Source organism: Cervus elaphus, chromosome 31 (assembly GCF_910594005.1).
Source record: "Cervus elaphus chromosome 31, mCerEla1.1, whole genome shotgun sequence".
Lineage (NCBI taxonomy): Eukaryota > Metazoa > Chordata > Mammalia > Artiodactyla > Cervidae > Cervus > Cervus elaphus.
This window is the reverse complement of record NC_057845.1, coordinates 23,709,883-23,732,397: the sequence shown is the minus strand read 5'-3', so window position 1 is coordinate 23,732,397 and position 22,515 is coordinate 23,709,883. Positions and strand designations below refer to the sequence as shown.

Sequence of the window (22,515 nt, the reverse complement as noted above, 5' to 3'; positions counted from 1 at the left end):
TATATGGGCTTCCCTGGTGGCTCAGCAGGAAGGAATCTGCCTGTCAATGCAGGAGACATGGATTTGATCCTTAGGTTGGTAAGATCTCCTGGGAAAGGAAATGACAACCCACTCCAGTATTCTGGCCTGGGAAATCCCACGGACAGAGGAGCCTGGTGGGCTACAGTCCATGAGGTCTCAAGAGTTTGGCACAACTTAGCAGCTAAACCACCATCACCATATACATGTGAGCATGTGTGCGTGCTTAGTCGCTTCATCATGTCAGACTCTGTGTGACCCTATGGACTGTAGCCCATCAGGCTCCTCGGTTCATGGGCTTCTCCAGGTAAGAATACTGGGGTGGGTCACCCATACCCTCCTCCAGGTGATCTTCCCGACCCAGAGATCAAACCCGCATCTCCTTCATCGCAGACAGATTCTTTACTGCTGAGCCATCAGGGAAGTGTGTGCATGCACACGTGCACACACACACACACACACACACACATTTTTGATGTCTTCATGCAGTTAGGGGAATAAGGCATCCTGATATGAGTGAAAAAAGACTATTTATCCATGCATCTAACCCATTAGACCTTCTATGTGATTATATGTGATTGATGGTACAAGAAATGCTGAGAATAAAGTGGATTCTTTTTAAGCTACCACTAGGTTTATCACCATTCATTTACTCAGTATCAATTAGGAAATACAAAGAGAGGCCAAATTCTGAGCAAACAGCTAACTGCATTGAGTTGACTTTCAGACCTTAAAACATTAAATAATTACTCTTGAGGTACACATGCCATAAACTTATGTACTTCCAAAATAAAAGATGTGATAAGAACACCAAAATCATACACACTGTAGACAAAGAAAAAAAAAAGATGCAAATTTCAGTCCAGCAAGAAAACATGATGACTTACATGCCCTGCATATTTTACAGTCAAACCTGAAATTACAGCTTCCAGATAAGCAATGTCTGAGGGGGAGTTAAAGAGAAAATATCTTGGTTTGGATACAAACTTGGAGGTAAATGAATTTAAAAATCAATAGATCTACTCATAATAGAGACCTCCAAGTATACACTTATTTGATCAACATATATTTGCTATCCGCTTGTAATGTGCAGGATTTCCCTCATGACTCAGACAGTAAAAAATTTGCCTGCAATGTGAGAGACCTGGGTTTGATCCCTGGGTTGGGAAGATCCCCTGGAGGAGGGAATGGCAACCCACTTCAGTATTCTTGTTGGGAGAATTCCCAGGGACAGAGGAGCCTTGTGGGCTACAGTTTATGGGGTCGCAGAGTCGGACATGACTGAACAGCTGAACATACACACACACATACAATGTGCACGTTTTCACAACCCCCTCCTACTATACTACAACACCAATGAAAGAAGAAAGAAAGAAGTGGAGACAGGACTTAAAGACTTATGATATATCAACTGAAGGTAAACTACTGAAGTCATTGACACATAATTTTCTATTCATATGTTCAAGAAATCTGCTTCTCCCATTATGCTCTAAGGTGATTTAGAAGGGCATATCTGTATAGGCACCTTTGTTTTCCAAGGATTAAAAATAGTGCCTGGCACATAAGGAGCACTCAGAAAATAGCTATTAAATGAGGTAATTTTATTAGTCCAACCCAATCCTTAAGAAATAGATCCTGAATTCTAAAAAGTGAAATGACTTGAAGTTATAAAATTAAGTAATGTCAGAATTCAGTTAGAAATCTGGATTCCAAAGATGTGTCCCTTTCCATCAAAAAAGATGATTTCTTTGGTCCAGTAACCATGTAAAAGAGTACTCTTCTTTGGTCCATGTAAAAGAATACTTTTTCAATTCAAAACGAACTATCACCACATTTCTTTGTAGACATATGGTATCAGAAAGGAAGCCAGATTAACAGTTGACAATATTTTGATTAATTTATCAAAATAGTGAGATTCTGAGTAAGTTTTCTTCCTCCTTTCAACTATCTTTACTGTTTTCAGGAATTTTTTCCCCAATCCTCCTCAAGTAAGAGTTAATTCTTCACCTCGGTCCACAGTTTACAAAGTACAGTCCTGATATAAAATACAAACATTAGATCCTACTAGTCACCGAGCAGGCGTGCATGCTGTCACTTCAGTCCTATCTGAGTCTCTGCAACACTATGTACTGTAGCCCACCAGTCTCCTCCATTCATGGGATTCTCCAAGCAAGAATACTCCAGTGGGTTGCCACGCCTTCCTCCAAGGGATCTTCCCAAACCAGGGACCCAATTCCTGTCTCCTGTGTCTCCTGCACTTCAGGCAGATACTTTACCCACTGAGCCAGGTAGGAAGCCCACAGTCACCCAGCAGCCATCCTCAAAAATTCTGGCTTCAGTAACAAAACTTGCTATAATCTTTCCAGTATTCCTTGATTTAGTCTATTTTCTCAAGTTCAAATGCCTTCTGCAGTCTACCTAAATCCTGTGTCCATTTTCAAAGACTTCACTAGGGAACACTTCCTGGCTAAATTAATTCTAGTACTCTATCCACATCCATGCACGTATGCGCTCATTGTTTCAAAACGAGTTTTATGAAAAACACCAATTTTAAACCCCAATGACTTACTCGTTTACTCTTTGGAAACAAAGAAATTAGTCTTCCCCCATTAGCCTGCGAGCTTCGGTAATGAAGTTAGTATGTCTTAAATCATCTCTAAAGTCATTTTATTTAAAATGTTTGTTGAACAAACCCCAAATCAATTAATAATGTCGTGCCCTGAAGAAACGAACGGATCTCCACAAGCAAGATGTCAAGGCCCCTTGCAGACCAATCTTAGTCTCACTCACTCTCCCATGGTCCTGGTCGGATATGGGACTTGGCGAAGGTGCGGTGGGCGGTTACCACGGGGTGCTGGGGGCGTGGCCCCGCAGCCTCGCCCCGCCCCTGGCGCTCTTACTCTCCTCGTCGGCTCCGCCAGCAAGGAGAGAGGGCGTGGCCTCGGAGCCTCCTCCATCCTGGGGTCGAGCCGGAGGGATGTTGCCTACTCAGGAGGAAGCCGACAGGACGGTGTTTGTGGGAAATTTAGAGGCTCGAGTGCGGGAAGAGATTCTTTACGAGCTGTTCCTTCAGGTACAGTCGGCAGGGAAGGGGTATCGGAGGGGCGGAGCGCGTCGAGCCGGAAGCGCAGCAGGAGGGGCGGGGCGCACCTGAACCACCCGGAGTCCGGCTCCCTTTCCCTCCGCCTCTTTTGCTCTGCTTTTAATTTAGTTCCGCTTTGGCTCAGCTGTCTCCAGGTTAGCAAGTGGGTAGTGAAGTGACAAAAAGTGCGCCTCATTCCCAACCCTTCCCCTCCCCATCCCCATTGCAGAGGCTTGGGGTGTGCAGTGACTGGGATACCCCCAACCCCCAGCCCTGAGTCAGGGCTTTGCAGAGGCTGCCTGGCCTTGGTATGCTCAGGCAAAACAGAAAACAGCTCTGTCACTGTCTTCCTTCAGTTAATCAGCACCCTGACGCCTTACATCCCGCGAAATGAGAGGAAGATATTTTTAAATGCTTCCATATACGTTACTTACTCTCCCAAGCCCTTCTATACAGGAGATGATTTTACTCCAGAATGATAAATGAGATTTCTGCATAATTTGGACAGCCAAATCATGACTGAGACCGATAGATACCAGAATGATAAATGAGATTTCTGCATAATTTGGGCAGCCAAATCATGACTGAGACCGATAGATACCGTGACTAGTTCCTTTTATTTCATACCAAGAGGATCTTATGAAAACTTTTTCAGACCTGATAACTTATGTCTCCTGTATACACCTACTATATACACATAGATCTTACTTGCTAAAGAGATATCCACATTCGGCCGTTCATTTAACCGTTTAGTGATCTATAATTACAATGACAGTAAGTAAGGTGCTAGACATACACATTTGAGACAGTCCTTGGTCTTTCTAAAAGGAGAAATTTAAAATTAATCATCATGTTTTAAAATAATGTGCAAAAAGAGGGACATTTAGTACGGCAAAGTTATTTCAAGTGTGAATTCCGATATCTGCAATGTGATTTTGGCCAAGTACATAAATAGCTCAGCACCACAGTTTCCTCAAATGTCAATGGGAGTCATAGTATCTACAGTATGATGTGGTGTGAAGAGTGAGTAAAGGCACCCAGATCAGACAGAACTGAACCTGGTATTTCCTAAGTGTTTGCTGCTGCAGCTACTGCTAAATAATACTACTATTACTATTAATAATAGTACTGATGCTTATCTCAAGAGAAATCAAAAGTGACTTTCCTCTATCAGAATAAGAGCAAGTTCCAAGGGAGACAATAGCAAAACTAAATACGGAAGGCTAAGCATGAGTACCAGAGGTGAAAGGGGTTCTTTATGTAGTTTCTGAAAGGCTCTACGTTTGTGTCTGAACTAAAGTGCCCCTCTGTTAATTATGAAGTGAAAGTGGAAGTATTAGTCGCTCAGTCCTGTCTGACTCTTTGCAACCCCATAGATGGTAGCCCGCCAGGCTCCTCTGTCCATAGGATTCTCCAGGCAAGAAAACTGGAGTGGGTTGACATTTCCTTCTCCAGGGGATCATCCCAACCCAGGGATCAAACCTGGGTCTCCTGCATTGCAGGCAGACTCTTTACCATCTGAGCCACCAACAGATGCACACAATTTGATAGAATTTTCTCCAGGAACATAGTTTCCTTTCCTGGACATAAAACATTGCTTGAAAAATATTGCTGATTTTAAGGCTTTAATGCTTATTTTTCTAACTTGACATCCTTTTAAACCTGCGTTTTTAATCTACTCTAATACTTATCTTTTCCTGCAGTTATTTTTCATCCTAGTATTATTTGGAATTTATCATTCTAACTTAAAAAAAAATGAAGGAAAGAAGAAGAGGAGGGATAGAGGGAGGTAGAAAGAAAATTTATAGTTCTTTTTCTCCAGAAAGCTTCTCTCATGTTGAGCCAACAAAAAGAGGGGGTTGGGAATGATGAGGTCAGTGGGATAGATAGACCTGAATGCCCCCATGTGCATATATTATTTCTAGTCAATAGGAACTGGATCTGTATCAGTTGTATGTGAAACTACAAGATACATTAGATAGATTGATAGTCTCATTTTTTTTTATAATTTCTATCTAAATGTTCATCTCTCAATAGATCAGGCAGCAAAGCATTTGTTTTTATTTTTGCCTATGCTCTTCTGTATTCTGGGAGGATTTAGTAAAGCGAGGTGTCTTTTAGAAAGGCTTCAACCCAGCAAAACTTTGCAAATCTTGACAACTGGCAGCACTGTTGACGTGTTTGACTCTGGTTTAAAAATCCTAAAAACTTATGATGTGATTTTCACTACCAGCAAGTCTTCTTGTTGAATTTCATCTTTTAAAAATGCATGGGTATATTTTTGAATTTCTAAAATTCAAAGCATGTAAGCATATTCTGTCCATTTGTAATTTCATATATTTAATATCACTTGTGGAAAAACACTGATTAAAATTGATTTGTTTTATTACTATATGGTTCTCCTTTTTACTAGTTTCTTTCAAATTTCTGGTTATCCTTGGAAGAGTGAAAATCAGGTTTAATATCTTTGTACTTTTAACCAAGAAATCTGGGCCAGGAAGATCCCCTGGAGAAGGAAATGGCAACCCACTCCAGTATTCTTGCCTGAAAAATCCCATGGACAGAGGAGCCTGGAGGGCTCTAGTCCAAAGGATTACAGTCAGGCCCAACTGAGAGACTGCGCACAGCACAGTGCAGAGATTTCAAGGGAAAGATAATGAATTTAGTTTCAAATGTGTTGTTTGAAGTATAATCGCATGGAGCTCTCTAGGAGACTGTCTCCATGAATGAGGCGTGAGTGGGAGGAAGAGATTTGTTGATAAGTTGGTTCTTGAAGCCAGAAGGGAGGATGAGTCTTTCCCTGGGAAAGTAGAGAATAAAGAAAGAAAGATTGAGTCTTAAAATACAGTATCATTTTAAAGATGATAATTAACATTTTTCATTAGATTAAAAACAATTCCTTAGTATACGTATCCAGCTCAACAGAGAAAAGCAATCAATCTTTAAAGTGCAATGAAAAAGTAGGAGCCATCTACCTTTAAATCTATGTGAGGCTTGGTAAGTACTTCCTCTAATCATTGTCATGATGGGAATGTGACATTTGAGGGTGTAATTAGCACTCTTCTACAATATTTGACTCTGCTTTTGTACTCTGTATTGCTAATTATAGGTTTTAGTCACAATAAGATCTGAATATTTTCAATTTTATTTTATCCTATTTTAATAATATACCATGGAATAATATTCCCCAGTTGTTAGACTTAGACCCTTACTAATTTTTCATTCTTACAAATAGTGCACCTACTTAAAAGTCTTAAACATATTAAAACACTTTTCCCTTTGAGAATATTTACCAAAGGGGCTTACCATATTAAAATACAGTTTCTATATAGATCAGAAATTTAATTTCTCTTGTGAAAACATTTTAATCTTGTCAGAAAAAAAGTAGGTTTTAATGTGATGTTACCAGTTTCTTTATGGTAACATAAAGCTAACATCTCAAGGAATGCTTGAGAATATTTATCTTTTCAATTATTTTTGAGTTAAACATGGTTTATATGTGTAGAGGCAAAGTAGTATTTTAATCTTAGATCTAAATGCACTCTAAATTGTTTTGTTAGGCCTATTTTTCCTTTTAAGATTTGGAACTATTACCTAAAATTTCCTGACCTTAACAACATAAGTGTTTTTTGATGAGCCAGAAAATGCCAAGAAAGTGTGATGAAGTATGATATTTATTGTTAGGAAAATACATGATCAAAAGAACTATGTAAAGCTGTTATTGCTAACAGATTTGGAATTTTAGCCTAAATTGAATATAGTTGATTTTCTGAGTGTAAAAAAATCTTTAGATTTATGACAAAATAATTTTTAAGTTTTTTGCAGGCTGGGCCATTAACCAAAGTGACTATATGCAAAGACAGAGAAGGAAAGCCGAAATCTTTTGGATTTGTCTGCTTTAAACACCCAGAATCAGTGTCTTACGCCATAGCTTTGCTGAATGGAATTCGTTTATATGGAAGACCAATTAATGTGCAGTATCGATTTGGTAGGTTCTCTCGCTGATGAAATCTTCCAAGTGTGTTTTGTTGGTGGTGGTGTTCCCAGAGGTGTAAACTTTTTTTTTTCCCCTATGTTTTTTATGTTATAGCCTAAGACCAAAAAAGTGCTCCTGTAGCCTCTTAAAATTTCTCAGAACACATTCATAATGTTATGTGATTAGTTAGTACTACCAATGACATTGCCAAATCCATAGCATCTTTTCTATATTAAAATTTAAAGTTGTCATTTTTAATGTCAGCCAGCAAATAGCCATGATGGTTGCTATTAGCTGTTAAAAATTAAACAAATCTAAGTGCACTGGGGATACCCAACTCTAGCTTTTATGCAGCAAGGCTATTTGCTAATCTTCTTGTCAATGGTATCAAATATCTACCATTTGGATGATAGGGTGGGTGCCTTAGTTTTTGTCCTGGGTTTATTTACCATGTTATACATATAACCCTGGATCTGAGCCCTGTAAAAGCAGCTGGCCAAAGTCTGACCCTTCATAGCCAGAGAGAAAAGCTTCCTGACATGAATGGCCTCTAACACCTTCTCCTGCTCAACACTGTTCATCATTGATTAGATGCCCAGAGAACACGGCACTATTACTCTAGCCCTTTCATAGTTTGAGGACTCAGAGAGGCAGTGCTTATAGTTACGTTGCAATGCTTATGGTACTTATGTTCCTTCCTTCCTCAATGATTCAGGTTTATGGATGTACCCCTTGTTTGGTTTTTATTCTTCTTGCTGTACTAAAAAAAAAATAAGAACAAGAAAACAATGCTGTCTTGTTGCAAAGGAAAAGGGCCACTTCACATTTCATTTTGTCTTACAAAGATAATTAATTGGCTGCATCATGCTCTCAAGTACCACCAATCAACTCATACCGACAGTAAAACAGGTCGGGCCGTATCATGTTCTGACACATCCCCAGTCAGCTGCATAGCAGCCTCTTCAGGTTACATTCACATTAGTCAGTGCAGTTTAGAGAACTCATGCCTTCTACACAGAAGGCAAATAACACTGATTATTTGCCATCTTTAGTTTACAGGTATGTATCAGCAAGCAGCATTATATACTTTGTATGGCCGGCCCCATGTCAGCCTAATTCTTTTCTACAGTCATTGCTTTGGACAGGACAAAGCTTGGTATAATTCAGGCTCTTATAGTGATATAAGCAACCTTGTAAATAGTACTTGGGAGGTCAGAGACATCTTGTGTATTTTACATGGAGTTTTTGAAAATGGCTTAATGTGAGAACTCCAAAAAGACGTACCATGAAGTAATCTGTTATTCTTTTTCTTTTGAAGGGAGCTCTCGCTCTTATGAACCTGCTAACCAAAGTTTTGAAAGCTGTGTTAAGATAAACTCACACAGCTACAGGTAATTAAAAATATTTTTTTTCATAAAGGTAAGGCAAATAAATATGGTCTTAATACCAGGAAGGGTTTTCATATATTCTATAAAACCTTTCTATTTAGACATAAGTTAATATTAAAGAATTCATGTTTCCTAAAGCCATGAAAAGTGACAGAAAGTATTTTCATTTAAAATTCAGTCAATATTTTCTGTAGTAGGTGGGAGAGATTTATATTTGTAGCATTGTTTATAGATTACTGTGTACTTTTCATTACTGTGAAATCACTTAAGTGTGCAAAGTCTCACTACAATGGATCATAGAAATACTATTATCCATATTTTATACTTGAACATAAAGATGCAAAAGTTAACTAATTGCCAAGGGCACAAAGATGAAAAGGTGATAGTTTCTAGGCTTGAAATTAAGCCTTTGAACATTAAGTCACTCTGTTATTTATTTTACTACTTTTTAGAATGTCTCTATGGTAATTTTCAAAATATTCTCATTTGATGTAGACTTATTTCTTGATGCAACCATAGCCTGCAGGGGCACTCTCAGTTTAGCTATACCAAAGGTCATGGAAAGAAAGTCTCCCAAACCAGATTAAGATGCTCAAATCACAGCATTTATTAAACCAATTTAAAAGATACAGTGAAAAGCAAAAGGAAAGCTTTGGGTATTGGATAATTTAACATTTGGAGGATAGGATACAAGTAGGCAGAGGACCCTACTAGCTGAGTTCTGGTTATACTGATATTCATACGACCTGTTTCTCTCCATTGCATCAGCCTTCCCCACTGATCGTGTGGTTATTAGTCCTAGAGTGGGCTTCCCAGGTGGCTCTAGGGGTAAAGAACCATCTCCCAATGCAGGAGACTTAAGAGATGCAAGTTCCATCCCTAGGTCAGGAAGATCCCCTGGGGAAGGCATGGCAACCCATTCCATTATTCTTGCCTGGAGAATCTCTGGACAGGCTACAAGCCGGGCAGGCTACAGTCCATAGGGTCGCACAGAATCAGACATACCTGAAACAACTTAGCAAGCATGCACTCAGGAGCCCTAGAGTTGAGGTTAGAGTAAGAGATTCCATTCAGATAGAAAGTTCCTAGAGCTAATCTCACTTACTTGCTTTCTCAAAGAGACAGAGGGGCAAATATACCTGGCCACAGAAGGAGCTGCATACCCACAAGGTCTACCTGAGTTTCTTAGGCAGAGCAGACACAAGAACAGCACAACTTAGCCCAGAGGCGCCATGATAATGACTTGGTCTTTCCTTCCCTTTCTACCTGTGACTAACAGTCTTATTTGTTCCATCGTATTTTCTACTGAATCTATCTGTGGCATCTCTTAACACATACTAAATTATTTATTTTGAAAATGTTATGTATATTATGAATTCTGCCTAAGTCTTCCAAGTCACTTGCTTGTTCTAATTACAGTATCATCACTATCTCATAAATCTGTATTAGCTGAGTTCTAGCTACACTAATGTTCATTCATAGCCCCTGTTTCTCTCTGCTGCTGCATCAGATCCATCAGTGTATCTTTCGTAAAAGCTTCCATATGCGTTTCTTCTGAGTTTTATCCACCCTGGTGGTTTTCTTGTTTTCTGTAGCAGAACTGAATGTTCTCAAGTAAACTAACAACATTTGAACCTCCCATGCCTGCTAATTATATCTACCCTCCTAAGCATAAAAGAGTGACCTCTTAGGACTGGCAGTTACCCAGACTCATCTTTTGCAGAAGTGCTACACCCCACGCATAACACAGTGCGCTCCATGTCCCCATTGTCCCCCACATTTCTAAATCCGTGAAATCGGGACAAAGTAGGTGCTGAATTCAGACTATCTGAATTTGAATCCTGCCTCTGTCACTTTATTAACAGTATAACCCTGGACAAATGATCACACTGTACCTCATATCTACAATGAGGATAATTATTGTCAGAATCAAAAGTTATAGTTTCAAGGTATTTAAAATAGTGGGCATATAGCAAGTATCCAGTGAGTACTTTCAGCAAATGTTGGCGGGAGGCAGTGGTGATTCACTCCCTTGGTATGAAAGGAACTGTGGACTCATGAATTGTGCCATTTAGGTTACATAAAAACGTCCCCTCTTCTAGTGGCACAAGATACCTCTTTTTCCTTATGAGTTTGGAAAAAAACAAGGTATTGCTAGGTGTGGGTCAGAGGAAGAAAGACTAGATAAACAACTTAAAAGACAGCAGTAACTCTTACATGTTCTACTTCTGTTTGATATACTTTGAATTATCACAAATTCTAGGGTAAAAGATCAGAGATAGGTATATATTCCATAATACTCCCCTTCACTGGTAATACCTTATTCTTCTAGTATGTGCTGCATTATAAAGGAAGAATGAGAAAAGGCCAGAGTGTCCTAGAAGTGCTGTGCAGAGAATGCTGCTCTTGTCATACCCTAGTCTTTCACTAGTCTTGCTTGGAAATATGTTTTTGTGCTTGTTACTACCTCTTATACCTTCTGCTTTTAGTAAATAGTTACTGTATTAGTGTGCCTGTGTTAGTCACCCAGTCATGTCGGATTCTTTATGACCGCATGGACTATAGCCCACCAGGCTTCTCTGTCTATGGGATTCTTCAGGAAAAAATAGTGGAATGTGTTGCTGTTCCCTTCTCCAGGGGATCTGTCCAACCCAAGGACCAAAACCCAGTCTTCGGCATTGCAAGCAGATTCTTTACCGTCACAGCCACCAGTGCTAGTTCAGTCCAGTTCAGTTGCTCAGTCGTGTCTGACTCTTTGCAACCCCATGGACTGAAGCACGCCAGGCTTCCCTGTCCATCACCAACTCCGGGAGCTTGCTCAAACTCATGTCCATCAAGTCAGTGATGCCTCAAACCATCTGTCGTCCCCTTCTCCTCCTGCCTTCAATCTTTTCCAGCATCAGGGTCTTTTCCAATGAGTCAGTTCTTTACATCAGATGGCCAAAGTTTCAGCTTCAGCATCAGTACTTCCAATGAATGTTCAGGACTGATTTCCTTTAGGATGGACTGGTTGAATCTCCTTGCAGTCCAAGGGACTCTCAAGAGTCTTCTCCAACACCACAGTTCAAAAGCATCAATTCTTTGGCACTCAGCTTTCTTTATAGTCCAACTCTCACATCCATATATGACTACTGGAAAAACCATAGCTTTGACTATATGGACCTCTGTTAGCAAAGTAACGTCTCTGCTTTTTAATATGCTATCTAGGTTGGTCATAGCTTTTCTTCTAAGGAGCAAGCGTATTTTAATTTTATGGCTGCAGTCACCATCTGCAGTGATTTTGGAGCCCAGAAAATAAAGTCAGTCACTGTTTCCATTGTTTCCCCATCTATTTGCCATGAAGTGATGGGACTAGAAGCCATGATCTTAGATTTCTGAATGTTCAGTTTTAAGCCAACTTTTTCACTCTCCTCTTTCACTTTCATCAAGAGGCTCTTTAGTTCCTCTTCACTTTCTGCCATTAGGGTTGTGTCATCTGCATATCTGGGGTTATTGAAATTTATCCTGGCAATTTGATTCCAGCTTGTGTTTCATCCAGCCCAGCATTTCTCATGATGTACTCTGCATGTAAGTTAAATAAGCAAAGTGACAATATACAGCTTTGACATACACCTTTCCTGATTAGGAGCCAGCCTGTTGTTCCATGTACAGTTCTAACTGTTTCTTCTTGACCTACATACAGATTTCTCAGGAGGCAGGTAAGGTAGTCTGGTATTCCCATCTCTTTCATGCTTTGGCATAGTCAATAAAACCAAAGTAGATGTTTTCCTGGAACTCTCTTGCTTTTTCGCTGATCCAACAGATGTTGGCAGTTTGATCTCTGGTTCCTCTGTCTGAATTTCTAAAACCAGCTAAAACATCTGGAAGTTCACGATCCATGTACTGTTGAATTCTGGCTTGGAGAATTTTGAGCATTACTTTGCTAGCGTGTGAGATGAGTGCAATTGTGCGGTACTTTGAGCATTCTTTGGCATTGCCTTTCTTTAGGATTGGAATGAAAACTGACCTTTTCCTGTCCTGTGGCCACTGCTGAGTTTTCCAAATTTGCTGGCATATTGAGTGCAGCACTTTCACAGCACCATCTTTCAGGATTTGAAATAGCTCAACTGGAATTCCATCACCTCCACTTACTTTGTCCATAGTGATGCTTCCTAAGGCCCACTTGACTTCACATTCCAGGATGTCTAGCTCTAGGTGAGTGATCACACCATCATGGTTATCTGGGTCATGCAGATCTTTTTTGTACAGTTCTTCTGTGTATTCTTGCCACCTCTTAATATCTTCTGCTTCTGCTAGGTCTATACAACTTCTGTCCTTTATTGAGCCCATCTTTGCATGAAATGTTCCCTTGGTATCTCTAATTTTCTTGAAGAGATCTCTAGTCTTTCCCATTCTATTGTTTTCCTCGATTTCTTTGCACTGATCACTGAGGAAGGCTTTCTCATCTCTCCTTGCTATTCTTTGGAACTCTGCATTCACATGGGTATATCTTTCCTTTTCTCCTTTGCGTTTAGCTTCTCAGTGCTAAGGCTACCATAAAAAGTATCACAAATGAAGTTAAACACAGAAGTGTGCTGTCTCACAGCTCAGAGTCCAAACTTGCGGTGTCTGTGGGAGCTCCTTCTGAGGGCGATGGGAGAGAGTCTGTTCTGTGCCTCTCAAATGTGTGCTGTGCTGTGCTTAGTCACCCGGTCATGTTCAACTCTCTGCAACCCCAGAGACTAGCCCGCCAGGCTCCTCTGTCCATGAGGATTCTTCAGGCAAGGATACTAGAGTGGGGTGCCATGTCCTCCTCCAGGGGATCTTCCCAACCCAGGGACTGAACCCAGGTCTCCCGCATTGCAGGTGGATTCTTTACCATTTGAACCACCAGGGAAGCCAGTGCTTCTCTCATAGCTTCCCCTGATTTTTGACAATATTGATATTCCTTGACATGTACAAGCATCACCCAGCTCTCTGCCTTCAGCTCCATATGATGTTTTCCCTGTGTGCATCTGTCTCCACAGGTTTCCCCTTTTGACTATAATAAAGAAGTATACCTGTTTAGCACATCCTACTCCAGTATGACCTCCTCTTAGCTAATTGTGTCTGCAGCAACCCTATTTCCAAATAAGGTCACGGTTCAGTTCAGTCGCTCAGTCGTGTCCAACTCTTTGTGACCCCATGGACTGCAGCATGCCAGGCTTCCCTGTCCATCACCAACTCCTGGAGCTTGCTGAGTCAGTGATGCCATCCAACCATCTCATCCTCTGTTGTCCCCTTCTCCTGCCTTCTATCTTTCCCAGCATCAGGGTCTTTTCTGATGAGTCACTTCTTCACATCAGGTGGCCAAAGAATTGGAGTTTCAGCTTCAGCATCAGTCCTTCCAATGAACACCCAGGACTGATCTCCTTTAGGATGGACTGGTTGGATCTCCTTGCAGTCCAAGGGACTCTCAAGGGTCTTCTCCAACACCGCAGTTTAAAAGCATCAATTCTTTGGTGCTATGCTTTCTTTATAGTGTAACTCTCACATATAAGGTCACATTCTGAACTATTTGGGGTTAGGACTATAACATATAAATTTTGAGTTGACACAGTTCAACTTGTGACTTCCCAAGTTACATGTGACTCCTCTATGGAGAAACATATGCATGCCTTAAGATTCTCATGGGAAAGATAGTGGTTTTAGAAATTTTGCATCTATTTTCATAATGGTGCTAATCTCACCACCTCTGCTACTGGGTCACATCTTCCCCAGTCATTGTGCTTTTTATCTTGTTTATTTACCATCACTTACTGCAAACACATGTTCATGTCTCCTTGAACTTTGTCTCCAAATCAGTCTGTTATCTTTTCCCCTTCTTCTCACTGAAAAATTATCCTTCACATCTTTACTTCCTATTCACTTCTTAACCCCACTGTTATTTGGAAGCTGTTCTTTTAACAGTTTGTTGTCAGGAATCTTCTGATCAATGATAGAGTAGCTCTGATGCTTACCCAGTTTACTCTAAAAACCAACACTGTCTAAGTATTTCCTCACTGAAACCCACTTTTCCACTGGCTTCTGTGATCCTGCTCTCACCATGAACCAGCGCCTGTCAGTCTGACAGCTTCTTCTTGTTCTCCTGCTGTTGTCTTTGCCTCCATCTGCCTGTTTTAATTCACCCTTCCCACAGTAAACTTCCTGTCCTAAGATTAGCAGTATTAGTGTTAAAATTGTGGCATACTGTGGAGCAAGTAGAATGAAGACTAGCTATAATGAGGACTAGCTGAGAATCCAGCCAGTACATGTAACATTGGAATTTATTAGAGATCTCCATAGATGCAAACATTACATATATAAGTGAAATTTTTTGACAGTTCTGATGTTAATCAGGGATTGGGCATGTGTGCAAAATCACTTCAGTCGTGTCTGTCTCTTTGCAACCCTATGAACTGTAACCCTCCAGGCTCCTCTGTCCATGGAATTCTCCAGGCAAGAATACTGAAGTGGGTTGCCATACCCTCCTCCGGGGCATCTTCCCCACCCAGGAATCGAACCCGAGTCTCTCACATCTTCTGCATTGGCAGGCGGGTTCTTTACCACTATCACTGTGTGGGAGAAATCAGCAAATATGTGTTCATGCTAGTATCAGCAGCCTGTTTAACAAACAGCATAATTTTTTTAGTTAAACAGTGATAGTACCTTCAAAAATAATTTGAAAAAAATCCTCTTTTTCTTTAACCTTTTTTTATTTGTAGAAGATTGAGTGTACGCTTGGTAATTATTATTGACTTAAGTTGCTTTCTTCATATCTGAGTGTTCTATGCCTTTATACAACTATAACATGGATTAACATTTTCCTATCAGAAAGCCAAATATGACTCTAAATATTGAGATTTCAGTATGTAGTAATTAATAAGACGAGTTACTGCTATGTCACTACGTTATCAGTGTAATAATTGATTGTATGTTTAAAGTTAATTTATCTTAATTGAGCTTTTAGAGAAGCTCTTTAATTATGAAGCTGTCTCTCTTTTTCTTTTTAAGACTAGAGTACCTAGGAATAGGAACCCAGTCCATAGGAATTTTAACTTCATATTATTTCTTCTTTTACCTCCCTAAAGAAATGAAGAAGCCATGGGCAGATCTCCCTTTTCCATGCAGTTCTCTCCAATTAATAATGCATCTTTATCTCAAGAATATTTTCTCTTTCAGAAGATGGTAAGTTTGATATGTCTTTGGTTGAAAATGTAACATGATAATACAAACTATAAAGGATATGAAAACTGCTTGGAACTTAAGCTCAACTTAAGCCTAGAGTGAAGGCAGAAGATGCCTTGAGCACTGTGCCCCAGTGGTGATCTGCTCTTTTATCTGAAATCGATCATCTGAAATCCCACACATGTTATCTCCGCAAATAGCCAGTGTATCAATGAAAAATGGCAGATGCAAGTGATAATGCACTGTGGTAAAGTAAAATTTGAATCACTTAAATGACTATATTTTTAAAATTTAAAAGGGTATGTTTCTAGAATTGAATACTATTTAATGAAGCATTTTGATAGAATGTAGTCATCAATCACCATATACTGCTTTTGTACATATATTTTTATTTTAACTAAAGGCAAAGTTTCTCAATTGGTAGAGTAAACTACCTTATTTCCAAAGACTCTCAAAAATGTGGTTCTGACCCAGAAATCACAGTGGTGAACTATATTGTTAAAGGGGAACTTAGGAAATGTTTTCTTCTAACTTCTCATTTTATACATAATAAAATTGAGGTTCAGCGATTAATCAGCAAGCCCAAGATTATACAACTTGTTAATGACAGCTATGGGACTATAACACAGGTATTCTGATTCACACGTGATTTCCTGCAAACATCCAACATACATATGAGCTTCAGATTTTTCAAATAGCCATTTTCACTTTGTAAACATAATGAAAATTAATAATTTAATTTTTGGAAAAAACTTTTCTTGGTTATACCGTCTGTGCTTAGTTATGTCTGACTTGTTTATGACCCCATGGACTATAGCCCACCAGGCTTCTCTGTCTGTGGGATTTCCCAGGCAAGAATACTGGAGTAGGTAGGCATTTCCTTCTCCAGAGGATCTTCCCAACGCATGGATCAAACCCAAGTCTCCTGCATTACAGGCAGAATCTTTACCCACTGAGCCATCAGGAAAGCCCTTTTCTTGTTTATGGTGAGATATTAATAAACAGGCCATTCTTGTCTAAAAGGAGATCAGTCCTGGGTGTTCACTGGAAGGACTGATGCTGAAGCTAAAACTCCAATACTTTGGCCACCTCATGCGAAGGGTTGACTCATTGGAGAAGACCCTGGTGCTGGGAGGGATTGAGGGCAGGAGGAGAAGGGGGCAACAGAGGATGAGATGGCTGGATGGCATCACCAACTTGATGGACATGAGTTTGAGTAAACTCCAGGAGTTGGTGATGGACAGGGACACACGGCGTTCTGTGATTCATGGGGTCACAAAGAGTCGGACACGACTGAGCGACCGAACTGAATTATCATCTAAAACCATCAATATCTTCTTTGTGGCATTATTTTTATCTTTGATGAGATGAGAAGTACATTCATACACATATGCACACAGGAAAGCTTGTTTTCCCTATTAATCTTTTTTAATGGAAGTAAATAACTTTATGATCACATTGTCCACAGTCTGTCTATACTTTCAATAATTCAATAATATTCAATAATTCAAAAATATTCAATAATATTAGTAAGTACTAATGTTGCCCCATTCAGTATTACTGGTTACTAATTTTATTTTTTATTTTTAATTGGAGTGAAATTGCTTAGCAGTGTTGTGTTGGTTTCTGCTGTACACCATGAATCAGCCCTAAGTATGCATATATGCCCCTTCTTGAGCCTCCCTCCTACCCGCTGAACCCGAGCCCCCCAGGTCATCGCAGAGCACTGAGGTGAGCTCAGCTCCCTGTGTTTTATAGCGGCTTCCCTCTAGCTGTCTGGTTTACCCATGGTGATGTATTTTTTTCAATGCTACTCTCTCAATTTGTCCCACCCTCTCCTTCCTCTTCCTTGTCCACAAGTCTGCTCTCTGCGTCTGTGTCTCTATTCCTGCCCTGCAAATAGGTCCTTAATCCACTTTGAATAGCTAGAAAATTGAGTTAATCTATCTTAAGAATTGACTGCTGTGCTGTAATATGGTGACTATCAGCCATCCATAAGGAGTGATTTTTTTCATTTTACTTAATTTTTTTCCACTCCAAAAATTTTTATTTTTATTTTTTCATTTATTTTTATTAGTTGGAGGCTAATTACTATATAGAACAGACTTTTGGACTCTATGGGAGAAGGCAAGGGTGGCATGATCTGAGAGAACAGCATTGAAACATATATATTATCAAGTGTGAAACAGATCGCCAGACCAGGTTGGATGCATGAGACAAGTGCTCAGGGCTGGTACATTTTACTTAATTTTAATTAAAGTTTAAGTTTAGAAACAGAAACTTGATGCAGTTATTGCAAAACTTTGAAGTCTGTTTGAAAAAAACTTTGGTATGTATATCTACTATTTCAACTAAATTTTTATATAATCTAAATTCTGATTAAATATTTTCAATGAAAATTTAGTATCCAAATTGAATATGCTTTTGAATATAAGTATAAGTACATAAATATATAGGGCTTCTCTGGTAGCTCCCTTGGAGAAGGAAATGGCAACCCACTGCAGTATTCTTGCCTGGAAAACCCCATGGATGGAGGAGCCTAGTAGGCTACAGTCCATGGGGCCACAAAGAATCGGACGCAACTGAGCAACATCACTTTCTTTCTTTCACTGGTAGCTCAGTCAGTAAAGAATCTACCTGTAGTGCAGGAGACCCAGGTTCAACCCCTGGATCGGGAAGATCCCCTGGAAAAGGAAATGGCAGCCCACTCTAGTATTCTTGCCTGGGGAATCCTATGGACAGAGGAGCCTGGTGGGCTACCGTCCATGGGGTCACAAGAGTCGGACACAACTTAGCTACTAAACCACATCCATAAGTATAAAAGGCACACCAGATTTTAAAGACTTAGTATAAAAAAGTAAAATATCTCATGAATAATTTTTATATTGGTTACATGTTGAAATGACAATATTTTGAACATCTGGGGATAAAGAAAATATATCGGGGCTTCCCAAGTGACTCAGTGATAAATAATCCACCTGCCAATGCAGGAGACACAGATGTGGGTTGTTCAGTCCCTTGGTCAGGAAGATCCCCTGGAGTAGGAAATGGCAGCTCACTCCAGTATTCCTGCCTTGGAAGTTCCATGGACAGAGAAGCCTGGCAGGCTATAGTCCATGGGATGGCAAAGAATCGAAACAACCGAACAGATGAGCACACACTCAAGATACATTATTTAAATTGCACCTGTTTCATTGTTATTTTCTTTTTTTTTTTTTTCATTGTTATTTTCATCCTGTGACTTTTAGATTTAAAACTACCTATGTGGCTTACATTTCTGTAGGACAGCACTAATCTGTAATGTAGTACGCCATACACCAGCTGGAATCTTTGTTAATCGTTTAAGGAAACTACCGCAGCCCTGTCCTTCCTATACTGACACATGGTTTGGTTTGCTCGTAGTTGTTTGTATAGTAAGTGTATACTCTAACTTTTTCTTTTTTTTCCCTTTGTGGGCTTGTTCCGGTAGGTGAATATGTGCGGGTTTTTCCCACAGCAGTGGCCTGCATATAGCCCAGCACTGCAGCTTCCTTACTATGAGATGACAGCTCCGCTTCCTAGTAGCACCTCTGCATCTCCCTCGCTGAATCATGTTTCAGATCTGGAGGCTGGACCCAGCTCTTACGAATGGACTCAGCAGCAACCAAGTGACTCAGACCCTTATCAGACAAATAAACGAAAGAGGCAGAGACAAAGCAGCGATAGCGATAGCAGCCCAGAAAACAGTAGAGGAAATGAGTATAGCCCAAAGTTCCAAAAGTGTAAGAAAAAGAGATACTAGTATTTACATTCAAATGAAATGTACCTCTGCTAGTCTTCATTCTCTTAAAAGAGAAATCTGTATTCTACGAAAGGACCAATTCCATGGCTTTCTTGTCTTCTTTGAAATATATAACAATATGATATCAGATTTGCTATTTAATTTTTGTCTTGAATGACAAAAATCTTAAAAACAATATAATGTGCTTTTTGTATTTGTAATGGTGTTGTTAACAAGAAACACTCTTGAGTTGTTATGTTTTAGGATCAATGATGAACTTACACTAAACCATTAATCAAAAGTCACTTACTGAGCACTTATGGAGAAGACACCATGATCTACATTGTTGCCTGTAACCCTCAGCTGAAATTAGGAGTGGAATGGTCAGTTTTCTGAATGAAACTAATACAAATCTTTGAGTTGTATGTTTTTCCTAAGAAGAGAGAATAAGCAGCGTTTAGTTTCCTTTATTACTAATACTTTATTTTATGTCTAAATATCTTGTCTCAGCCTTACTCTCATACATATTTACTTCATAAAACAAGGATATACAACAGTGATACCAAACGAAAGACAATTATCATGTGGCTAGCTTTTGGTTCCTTCCCTTCATATGATTATATATAAATAGAAATACCTGCCTCTTTACTTCCTGCTTATTAATTGTATTTTTTGAAAATTAGTTGGCTATGTCAGTATTTATTGTCCACCTCTTTTTCCATCCGGGTTGGAGAGCATATATTGGACACATTTAGATCTTGATAATGAACAATAATTTCAATAGAAAATGTCACTATTGTATGATATTTAATGTTTATCATAAAATTAGCTTTCCTATTTCTGGACCATTTATTTGCAGAGATAAACAGACTACATGTAAAATTAATGATTTATTTGGACAATCTTGTTAACTTTGTAGCGAATCATAAACTAGAATGCTGAAAATATTTATTTATTGAATCCAATTGAAAGGATCACACAGCTTCATTAGGAGCTAACCACCCAATTTTAATCATTCTTTGATATTTCTTTTGTGTATTGCATTGCACCTTATAGATATTTATTATTATTTAAAATAATAAAATATTTTTAGCAAAAATAGTAGCTGAATTTAACTTCTGGGTATGATTATACAATGCAGTCATGTTTTAAATGTAAATATTAGTCTGATTTGATCTGGCAAATGTGAAAATCTAAATTCTGCTTAGTGTAGCTTGATCTATATAACTTCATATTGCTGAATATTCAAACTAAAAATGATGACCTTTTTTAAAATTAACACTTTTGCAATTTAGAATCATACCAAAGGGAAAATATCTTTCTATGTAAATAGGAAGTGCTGTATATCTAAAACACATTAACTTCACCTCTGCATTTTCTTCAATTCTTACACCTTGCAAATTTCCTAAGCCCCAGATTATTTCATTGTAATTGGCATTATAGGAAATATATACACATAAGAAATATCTTAACAAGTACCAGGTTAAGAAAATTATCTTGAAATATTGTTACATGAGTTAAAATCTTCGAACTGCAAGGCATTCTTGCAATTTCTTTCATCACAGGCTGGAATTATCTGGATATCAACTTTACCAAGTCAACCAACCAAAAGGCAAATTCACCTGTTTACACTGGTGTCTTCCCTGATGGCTCAGTTGGTAAAGAATCTGCCTGCAATGCAGGAGACCCCTATTTTTTGGTTAACAACAGTCGTAATGAATGATGACTGACTTATGTTTTAAAGTCATTTTTTTTTAAAGCCTCTTGTAATTATTGTAAAGAAAGGGAAGTTAAAGCAGGTAGTTAGGTAGTCAAGAGATTTTTCCGGGGAAGCCATAGAAGTTTGGGATGTTAAAAGAATTAGTTGAAGAAATGGAGTTGGATTTGGAGAAGGTGGATCTAAAAGATCTTCTGGGGAGTCAGGAATAAGGAGCTAGAGGTAAAGGTGAGTATAAGAAGGAGGCAGAGGAGAATTTACAGTAAAACAAATTTCTGTTTTAAGTCTGACTTCTGTTCTTGAATTTTGTTAAGGAGATATTTTCTTGTTGTTTAGTCACTCAGTCGCTCAGTTGTGTCTGACTCTTTTGCGACCCCGTGAGCTGTACCACACCAGGCTCCTCTGTCCATGAGATTTCCCCGGGCAAGAATACTGGAGTGGGTTGCCATTTCTTTATCCAGATGATCTTGCCAACCCAGGGATCAAAGTGTCCCCTGCAGGCAGATTCTTTGCCAGCTGGGAAACCCGAGGGAACATTTTAGGCCAGTTTCACCATGTTTAATATGTTTTGTGCCCTTCTTGCTATTTGATCCTCCCAGAGTACCAAGAGGGTATTTGTGTAGGATGAGAGCATTCTATAAGCCCCTTAAATATAAAGCTTTTATAAATTATATGATCCATTGTCTGGCCTTTCACAATTAGGATCTGCATGAGTGTATCTATTCAAATGTAACACAAACTATTGTTTCTTTGGGGGAAGACCTGGAGGTAAACTTCCAAGTTTAGAATATAATTTAACTATGTGCATCAGAGGTGTGCAGAGGTGCAGAAGAGGACACAGAAAATGCAGCCTCCGTAATCCAAAGGAACTCCCAAAAATAGCTGAAAAGAAGGAGAACAAGTTGCCACAGGCAGTAAGGATGGTACCCCAGTCTCCCACAAATCCGTCTATCTATCTGCCATCTAACCCATGATTCCTGGTAGACAATACTAAGAAAGGAATTCTCAACACTACAAAGATAGTGAGATAGTAAGGGTTGTAGATTAGACAGTCCCCTGAGAGCCAATAATGGTTCTTCATCTCTCAGAACCTTGACCTGACAGCCGGCCTCATCCAGGCACAGACCCTATGATCTGCATCCCCAATAGGCAGACAACAAGAGAGGATGCTGTTTCTGCAGCTAAGCCAAGCTCTCAGAACCAAAAAATCAAGATGGTTGTCTTTTCACCATGTTTATAGTTTATTTTGCTGTGCAAAAGCTTTAAGTTGAATTAGGTCCCATTTGCTTGTTTTTGTTTTTATTTCTATTCTCTAGGAGGTGGGTCATAGAGGATCTTGCTGTGATTTATGCCATAGAGTGTTCTGCCTAAATTTGGAGAGTTCTTTAG

The 22,515-nt window shown here is 39.3% G+C and overlaps 1 protein-coding gene across 1 annotated transcript; it reads left to right on the top strand.

Moving 5' to 3' along the window:
• Positions 1-2,927: 2,927 nt before the first annotated feature.
• On the top strand, positions 2,928-20,666 carry RBM11 (RNA binding motif protein 11). The gene is made up of 5 exons (XM_043893065.1): positions 2,928-3,091; positions 6,926-7,088; positions 8,395-8,467; positions 15,553-15,649; positions 19,119-20,666. The coding sequence occupies exons 1-5, from the start codon at positions 2,996-2,998 to the stop codon at positions 19,428-19,430; spliced, it is 741 nt and encodes a 246-aa protein (XP_043749000.1). The 5' UTR covers positions 2,928-2,995; the 3' UTR covers positions 19,431-20,666.
• The last annotated feature ends 1,849 nt before the right edge of the window (positions 20,667-22,515 follow it).